General features: G+C 46.8%; 1 protein-coding gene across 1 annotated transcript in view; it reads right to left on the minus strand.

Moving 5' to 3' along the window:
• The window catches only part of LOC135218786 (histone acetyltransferase Tip60-like), a 179095-nt gene that overhangs the window by 27359 nt on the left and 141736 nt on the right, over positions 1-10000 (minus strand). The window contains exon 7 of the mRNA XM_064255236.1: positions 6696-6926. Within this exon, the coding sequence (XP_064111306.1) occupies positions 6696-6926 (231 nt within the window). The remainder of the gene's footprint in view (positions 1-6695; positions 6927-10000) is intronic.

Raw genomic sequence — 10000 nt, forward strand, 5'->3', positions numbered from 1 at the left:
TCATGTTCAAAGTTCTTACACAGTTTTCATAAACAACTTTTTAAAGTTTAGTGAAACCACTCCACAATGCCTTGTGATTCAGGGTGATAAGGTGTGGAAGTTACGAATTTAATGCCTAACTCTTCCATTCTATCCCTGAAATATTTGGATACAAAATTACTACCATTATCACTGCATAGTAGGAGGCAGACCAAACTTAGAAAAGTAATCTAACAAACGTTTATCTACGGTCTTTGCGTTACAGCTTCTTACAGGTATCGCCTCTGGATAGCGAGTTAGTCTATCAATTATTGTTAACAGATAAATACTCCCTCCCTTACTTCTAGGCAACGGTCCGACCATATCAATAACTACATTCTCAAAAGGTTTGCCCACTGAAGGAATATTACACAACGGAGCTCTGGGAATTACTTGATTCGGTTTTCCGGCAATTTGGGATTCATGACAGCTTAAAACATACCTCTTCACGTCACTTTTCATTTTAGGCCAAAAGTACGCACTACTAATACACCGGAAAGTTTTATTTACTCCCAAAAGTCCTTGCTCATCATGCGCTAACTTCAAAACTAGTTCAGGAAGCTTCCTAGGAACCACTAATTGTTCGGTGATTTCCTCTTTACTACCTGACACAAAACTTCGTCTTTTAAACAAAAGGTTTCCTTACACACATTATCGAGATCATAATCCAGCTCACATTCCAAAATTCGGGTTAGTGTCTCATCCTCTCTCTGAAACTTGACTAGCTCATCCTTATTCAAAGGGTTAGTTCCTAATTCATCACAGTAACTATTACTTGATTCCACTACAGCGACTATGTTATCCTCGACAGCTACACCTTCTGCTTGGCTATCACTGTCACATGTGTCACCACCGATAGAGTCAGGTCTCTCAGCCACACTCATGCCAAGATCAACCTCGCCACCTCTATCACACTCGTTCGAATCCACAAAATCACACTCATTCGAATCCACAAACACACTCCTTCGAATCCACGAACAAACTATGACCATAGTCTATGTCTGTATCTAAACCTGGCCTAGTTACTACCATTTCAGGTACTGGAATCTCTCTCACAACCGGATTCACATACTTGGATTAAGCTAAGTCATTACCGACAATAATTTCAAAGCCACCAACGGGCAAACTGTCAACAACTGCTAGTTTCACATCTGACAATACCTGACTTTTCAAGTTTACCTTTAACAAAGGACAAAGGACACAAGTGTTATGAAATCCACCTGGCATGACTTTTTCCTCCATGTTGATTTCTGCCTTGTTTGGCACTCTCTCTCTCCTAATTAGTGAGACAGCAGCTCCTGGGTCTCGAAGCAAGACTACTTCTCTCGAATCTCCTCCTCCAAGAGAGGAAACTACACCTTCTGACAGAAATTCCCCCCCAAAATTTCCTACTTTCTCTCATCACATCATCCCTACTTGACGAAAGGTTAACTAGAGACACTGGTTTCTTACTGTCCTTTCTTTCTACTGCACAATTTATGGCTGAATGCCCTTTCTCATGACATGGGAAACAAGTTAATTCCAAGCTACTAATTGCCACTTTATTCTTACAAAACTTAGATGTATAACCAGGTTTTCTGCATGCATAACAGGAAGAGTCACTTTTACTCGCATTGGTATTACTAGAACTGAAACCTTTACTGCTCTGTACTCTACCAGACGAAGGATCATTTCGCTTGTTATTGACACTTAAATTATGAGTAAAACTATATTCATCTGCTAACCTAGTTGCTCCTGCAAAAGATACTTCTTGCCTATCTTCTATATAAAGCTTAATCTCAGGGGATATGTTATCTTTGAAGTTTTCTAACAATACTAAGGTCTTCAAACCATCAAAGTCATTAACTTTAGCAGAAGTTAACCAATCAAAAAACAGTCTTTCTAACTTCTTACCGTATTCTACATACGTAATATTCTCGTCCTTTCTCAAACTTCTAAATTTCTTACGGTACGCCTCGGGTACTAACCTGTAAGCGCTAAGAACTGTCTCTTTCACAATATCATAATCATCACATTCCTCCTTAGACATGCAACTATACACAGTAAGTGCCCTACCACGCAAAGCTGACTGTAAATATAGTGTCCACATTTCTTTAGGAGAACCTAACTCTTTCCATTAACTTCTTAAAACACATGAAATATGTCGTTACATCTTCCTCATGAAACTTTGGTACTAATTTCAACACTGCACTTATACCCAAACCATCAGCTTCATTTTCGTTCTCGCCTGTCTGACTGTCAGGAGTACTTTGCCTTAAACGAGCGATTTCCAACTCGTGCTTACGTTCTTTCTCTCTTTCTTGTTGCTGCATTTCTCTCTCAACTGCTCTTTCCTCTTTCTCAGCCGCTCTTTCATCCCTCTCATACTTTTCTCTCTCTTTCCTTTCAACATACTCACGCAGATCATTCCCCTCTAAACCTAGAAGCTCACCAGACTCAATAAACTCTTTCACTATCTCACTCACTCTGGTTCTTTCTATATTCTCCCTGTTTCAATCTGTTACGGTGCTGAATACCCTAGCAAGGTCGCCAAATGTTACGGACCAAGATCCGCTCAGGTTCTTTAATATAATAAACAAAAAGGATTCAGCACCAACAGTTGAAACTCGGGATACGAATATGGAAAGAAACTCAAACAGAACAGAAGTTTATTTACAAGCTTATTAACAAAGATAAATGCAGAATGGTTTCTCCTATTTACGTAAAGTTAAATCTGACAATGTGTAAAATGGGAAAACAGTGCGGTAATGAAATACTTGCTGGCCAGTTTTGCAAGAAGAATGCCTTAGTCTTGAAACTCGAAGGGCGAGTTACTCCTCAAAACCACTTGTAGGACGGTTCTTCTCTGAAAGGGGTTGCTCAACGTCGAGATATCTCTCTCTCTCTCTCTCTCTGACTGCAGACTTAACTTGTTTCCGTTCACACTCTCTCTCATACGTCCTCTTCGTCGCTTATCCTTCCTCTCTTCCTTATTCTCTTATCTCTAACGATCTCTCTGACGATCTGATTCTGATTTCTTCTACTTCCTCAGGGCATATGTATATATACGGCAATCTGGGGGTGGGGCTGAAAAGGGCGGAGCCTACCAGCGAACGTCACCTTCCCTCTAGAAGGCTCTCGACGAAATGTTGCATTATAATACGTGGCGTTTCTAACGACGCGACGGCATGTGCCGAGTTCCATAACACACCTGAGTATTCTCAAATAATCATGAGAACAGACGCCTCCAACACTTGCAGGAATTCCTCCTTGCTGCAGGCCTACTTGAAGAAGATACATTTTCCTTTCCTTTAATATATGTTTCTTTGCTATAGAGCGATTACCATGACACTTTGTCTGGGAAGGCTTCCCATCCAGGAAGAGGATTAGTTAACCATCCCTGAGGACCTGAACTGTCCAAGGGTCGGCTCCGAGATCCTCCCAGTTCCGCTAATGCTTCGAGAGGTAAGCCCCCACCTGTGGCGGGAGAGAGGGAAGGGGCCTCGCTTCCTACTACCTCCCTGGGAAGCGGGCGTTTTGGCCCCTACAGAAGGAGGCCAAGGAAGACAAGGGGTCCCTGGAGGAGGGCTAAGTCCCCTATCCCCCCAACCTCCTGAAATCGGTTCAAGGTTGGAAGAGGCGGGATGAGCCTCGTGCCTGTTCTGAGGCCTTGGCCAGGGGGTTTCCTAGGCCCTACACTAGATAGGGTTCCTGAAGGAGGAAGCCCTTTATACGATGGAGTCCTGGCTAGCCTTCCACCACCGTTCCACAGACTCCTCCACGATCTGTTCAGGGAAGAGAGACCCCCATCAGTGGGGAGTTCCTCAGGACCTTGGCCTCTCCAGGGCAACTTGACCAGGACCGCATCCCTTCTCCATAGTACCGAGTTGGTCCACTGGGTAATGGAATGGGTAGTGAAGAAGTTGATCGACCTCTCCCCAGCCAGGACCAACTCCTTAGATTGCATTAGCTCCACCTCCTCCCTCAAGTCGTGCTCCATAGTGAACCTGGCCACCACACTGAACCAGAGCTCAAGCCAGGAGGCCAGGTGGACCATAGCCCAAGCTGTAGCTTCCATCGCCATGGCCTCCGATTGGGAGAAGGAGACCAGCCCAACCAGAAGCCTCTCCTCTGACAGGCCTGGTGTGAGGGAGGCAAGGGCCCCTTCCACAGATTTGAGGGCAATGGCGAAGCCCTCCGGAGCATAGTCTTTCCACTGTCTGGCCTTGGCTGCCAACAGGAGTTTGAGACCCGTGGGGCCTCAAGGAATTTCTAGGGCCTACAACTACCTGGTCCACATGGGCTAGAGCCAGGGACGTTTTCCCCGCTAGGGTAAGGCTCAGAGGGGCTTGGTCTCTTTAGGACTCCCCAGGAGGATGTCTACAGCCACGAACCTCCTGGCGTCCAGAGGGGGCCGGGCTCCGCCAGATGATTCTTGGCCCTAATCAGGGCCAGGACCCGCCTAAAGGTGGACCCCTCGTCTGCAGCGCCCTGCCCTTCCAAAGCGCTCTGGGCCTGCACGGGCAGAGGGGGAAAAGCCGGTGAAGAGGGCCGACTCCAACCGGGGGCTGCCGGAGGGGACAGGAGCTCCTCTAAACATGGAGCCTCGACCGAAGTAGAGGGGCCATCATGGGACACCCACTGGTCCGGGCTTGCCCCCTGACCCCGACCGGAGAGGCTGAACGGTTCTGCCTCCTCTGCTGGGTGGAAGGAGAGGGAGGAATGTCAAGGAATGGATTCTGCCCAGCACAATCAGCTGCCAAGGGACACGCTGGTAGGGCCGTCATGGACACCATGAGTTCGGGGGCCCTATGAGGGGACTGACCGGACAGGGAGCAGAGACGACCGTGGTGGCATGACCCATCCCAACAGCGGCTACAACAGGGAGAGCGGGAGTAGCGGCCTGGGGAGGAGGAGGAAGAACGTGCTTGACTCCTCCCAGCACGCCACCTCCGCTTCGCTCTCCATCTCCTCCTACATGAGGACCCATCAGAATCAGTGGACTCCGAGGAGGAGTAGTCCTTGGGAGAAGGGTGTCTCCTCCTCTTCTCCCTGCATTTGGTCCAGGGGGAGAGAGTCTGGGGCAACAGCCCCCCAGGGAGCCTCAACTTAGGGGAGTGTCCCAGCCCTTGGCTTTGACCTCCCATAGAAGAGCGGGGGCAGCTCCAGTCCTGAAAATCATCCTCCCAGAGAGGAGATCTGAAAGGGGTCCAGGGGGGTACCAGACCAGGACCGGGACAGGAACTCCGACGACTCCATCAGCTCTCGCTGCCTCCTGTGGCAGGCCAACCCCTTGGGGGAGGTGACAGGGAGCGTGGATGAGGTGGAAGACAACCCGACGGCTACCCCGGCTGAAGTGAACGGAGCACTCAGCTCCGCAGCCACACGCACTGGTGCGGGGTGAGCCATGGGCCCTGGATCGGAGAGAGGAACACTCCCCGGAGCAGGGAGAACCGGGCTTCCTGGAGCGGGGTGAGCCACACACACCAAGCAGAGAGCTGACACAAACACCTCAGCCAACAGAGCGCCCCGAAGGTTGAAGCGGGACCACGCTTCCCGCAGGAAGCCATCGTCCCCGGGCAACACAACCTGTATAGGAGACACAAACTCATCGGGCTCTGCAATGGGCAGAGGCCCGGCAATGAACTCACCTAGGTCCCCTCGCTGGGAGGGAACAGGGGGAGACTTCGGCAGAGAAGCTGATGACGGGGTAGGTCTAGTCGACAAGGGCTCCTTCGAGTGTGACTTCTTCACAGGGGATGTAGAAGACAAGAAAGCCCCACACGACTTGCCCTCCAAAGGGCCTGGTCAGCAGCACTGAGGAGTGTCGGACTCCATGAGAGAAGGCACACAGACACACAGGGAGAGAAGAGACTCACACACAAGGGAAACACACAAATGGGAATCAGGCTGATACACGGACGACAAGCCGACGTGTGTAAACAGGTCAGCAACCAGGAAAGCACTGAGGTTAGAGGTCTTGGGTAGCGTAGACTTGACCCTCAGGGCATGTACCTAGCTAGGTGTGGAAGGGGTAACTGGATTTTTCTGGTCGGTACCAGACTGACATCCAGGATTCTTCTATTAAAGTAGTTTGAGGTAAGTATACGGCGTCGGAACAATCAAGCACAGTATCTACATAATAAACTTAATTGCACAGGATAATTGATCTTTTCCATTTTTTCTTTTATAACTATAATAAATTGTCCTCTCCAATAAGTTACAAATACAATTAGTGTAAACATGATAACTGCCAAAAAATAAGTTACTGCAGTTAACATTAACCAGGGAGAGTGCACAAAAAATTACAGGATAAATAACTGTACTTTTCTGTAAGTATTTTTGTTAAGTATTAGAAGTAAATGACCACTATATAAGAAAATTACCCAGCTAGTGAGAGCTGTTGAGAGGTGCATAAAACTTATATAATTTTCTGTCACTAGTTTTTTGGTAATATGATATTTTGTAGACATTTTTTTTTACTTTTTCTGTTAAGACTAAAATATTCTAACTTGTTTGGTTTTTAAGAATGCTGTCAGTACTGCAGCATTATAGGCTGTAATTTCAGTCTAACTTAGATTAGAGTATAATATGTTATGCTACATAGGTCATGCATTCATGATATATATTTATAAAATATGAAGAGTCAACTGCATGCTAACATACATTAGACAGATGAGCTAAAGAATTTACTATACCTTAGAAAAGTATCCTACAATGTGATATCCTCTGGAATCATATTCAGTCATGACATAAAATAAAAAAGGGTCAGTGTCATAATAAAGTGTTTTATGATCCAAGAAGAGCTTCGCTAGTAGACACAGGTTCTGTGCATATAACTTATTTTTACGGCCATCGAGTTCAAAGAATGAGATGGACCCTTTTCGATAAATCTCGTTGCCTGGTGGATGCTTGAAAGGACATTTTTGCTGGAAAACAAATGCACGAATTGGCATTATATGTAAAAATACATTATTAAAAAGACTGCTTCTAAAACTTTTTATTTGAGTTACCATAACTATAATGAAAGTGAAAGGCAATTGCTAAACTAGAAATATCAACTTTAAAGTAGTAAATATTCTAAAGAAATTGGAGCAAGGTAAAGTAGCTTTTAAAAATCAACAGTTTTACAATATAATAAAAAAATATTACTCTTTGGGTAGACTCAATGTCTCACAAAAGCCACAAACACAGCTTAGCACTAGCTAAGAATTAATACGTAACCCATTTACAGTATAAAGTAACTACCTTCATATTTAATAACTAAAAATAACAATAATAATAATAATAATAATAATCTTGTTTTTAGCTACTCTTCTACTTAGGTTCCTGACCAGTAGTCATAAACTGGAATACATGCAAGTCAGGGAAGTACCTCCCATAATTCCTTGACAGGACTTCTTATGAGTATGCAATGTCTCCTGGTGGGACAAAGCCATATCCTCTCACAAAAATCCCCTACTGGAATGAAAAGCCTGGCAAAATTTTCCATTTGAATCCTTCTTTGAGAAAACTGCTATTGAGACCAAATCAGATTGTATTTCCATGTAGGGTAACCATTTTGTATAAAATGAGATTTAAATGCAATTAACCCTTAAACGCCTATTGGACATATTAAATGTTGACAAAAATTGTCTGTTGGGTGCTTAATCGACGTATGATACATCGACGCAAAAAAGTTTTTTTTAAATTCGCGGAAAAATAGTTATAGGCCTACTTGGCAAAAACTTTTGAATCACGCGCCTTAAGGGATGCTGGGAGTTCACGGATCAAGCTGTTGTTTTGTTTACAAGCATTACCCAGGTGCGCATGCGCGAATTGCTTTCTTCTCGCACCAGCAAGCATCAGCGGCACGTCATCTGAGAGCGATCTTTTGCCCCAATCGTGTTTTGCTGAACTTTTGCAAGTGTTTGAGTATTTGTGGTGGTACAAGACGTACGCAGAGATGTCTGAACGTCGAATGGAGCGCAAAAGGCACTTTTTGCCTCTCGGTCGGGATCGTGTGAGACGTATTTTGGACTTGGATGCTGGAGAGGGACCAAGCACCCAAGATGACCTAGCTCCTCAACGCCGTTCTGTGCGGCCTCGTGTGGCCGGAAGTGTTCAAGCACCACATCATGTGCCTTTTACAACCACTAGGAAGCATCAGGGTGTCCTAAGGGGCATCCGTAGGCATTTGGGAGGCCTCGAACCAAGAGACATAAACGATTACTTGTTGGAGCTTGATTGGGAGCAGCTCGCAAGTCCTCATTTTGATGGTGGTTGGTCATCTAGTGATGAGGACATCACTCCGGATGTTAGTGATGATGAATATTTGCCCCCGATGTCCGTACGAGGGTCACATGCTGAAAGTGAGTTGGAGTTTAGTGGTTTTAGTGCCTATGAGGGGGAGTCTGAGGAGGAGGAGGAGGAAGAGTTGTCGTCGTCTAGTTTTGTTGCTGAGGACGACACAAAGTGAGGGCCTAAGTGAGGGAGATGGGCCAGTGGGGGGTGGGGGGGTTCAAGTGCAAAACCGTGCCTGAGAACGTGCGCGCACATAGAAGGTCAGAACATCAAGCTAGCCTAGGTGAAGGACATTTGTCCGAGAGCAACGAGGGGTGGTCGGAGGACCCCACCCCACCTAACATGCACCCATTCAAGGCAGCACCTGGGCTCACCATACCTGTTCCTCTTACTGCTCTGGGGTTCATTCAGCTGTTCCTGATGTGGGAATTGCTGGAATACCTGGTAGCAGAGAAGGCGGACTACGCTTGGTACTGCCGTGACGACCTGTGGACGATGTTGTCGTATCGCTGGCGGGGGTGCAACTACGGACATGGCGCATTTTTTGGGGCTCCACGTGTTTTTTTGGGAATGATGCCTGCTGCCGATGTCAGGCAATATTGGAGGCGGAATATTTTTTTTACGTACGCCCAATGTGCCCGGCATTATGGCTCGTGATGGTTTCCTGGCATTGGACAGGTATTTCAACGCCTTCAACCGAAGGGCCCCAATCGCCTCATCTTAGCCCGCCCAGTGTTGGATTACATTCGTGAACGGTGCCAGCTTCTCGTGGTTCCTGCCAAGAACCTTTCTGTGGATGAGGGGATGATACCCTACAAAGGACGTCTCAGCATAAAGGGGATGATGCCTTACAAAGGATGTCTCAGCATAAAAGTGTACAACCCCAAGAAGCCAAAGAAATATGGTGTAAAATTATTTTTTATTACGGAGTCCAACACTGGATATGTCGTGGACTTCTCGGTGTATTCCGGGGTCTTCTCCACGCTGCGTTACACTGTGTTCGGTCTTGTGGATCGTTTCCGTGACCAGCGATACCACATGTTTATGGATAATTATTATAACTCGGTATCCCTGGCCCAGGAACTGTATGAAGCAGGTGTGCACATCAGTGGTACCCTTCGGTTGGTGTGTGGGGCCCCGAATGTCCTCAAGAAGTTCGCTAGCCAGCCGCAACATCTGGCAAGAGGAGAGACAGAGTGGCGGCGGAAGGGAGCAGTCTTCCTCATCTTTGGAAGGGGGTCCGACTCGTCCCCTAGATTACGATGAGTCGTGAGCCCATCCAAGAAGAGGTCGTCAGCGGAAGAAGACACGTCAGCAGGGTCGAGATACGTATGAGGAGTTTCGTGCCAAGCAGCCTACCGTCATTGGGCACTACAATAGGCACATGGGAGGAGTTGATCTCTTTGATCAACTCATCCAGTATTATCCCTTTGCCAGGAGAACCAGGAGGTGGACACAAGCTCCTGAAATACATACTTCAGTTGGCCCTCCAGAATGCCTAGATCCTCTACTGTGGGTACTACAATTCAGAACTCCGGAGGTTGTCCCACATCCAGTTTCTTGAGGTGGTCGGGAATGCCCTCATTAACTTAAATCCCAATGAGTGGCCTTCCATCACCACACCCCTACCCCTAGCTCCAGATCTGCCCATAGAGGAAAGGGCAGATGTTAGGAGGGCCAACTTCGGTCGTCCTGCTCCTGCCGCTGCTGCCGCTGCCCT

This window comes from Macrobrachium nipponense, chromosome 1 (assembly GCF_015104395.2).
Source record: "Macrobrachium nipponense isolate FS-2020 chromosome 1, ASM1510439v2, whole genome shotgun sequence".
In the NCBI taxonomy this organism is placed as follows: Eukaryota; Metazoa; Arthropoda; class Malacostraca; order Decapoda; family Palaemonidae; genus Macrobrachium; species Macrobrachium nipponense.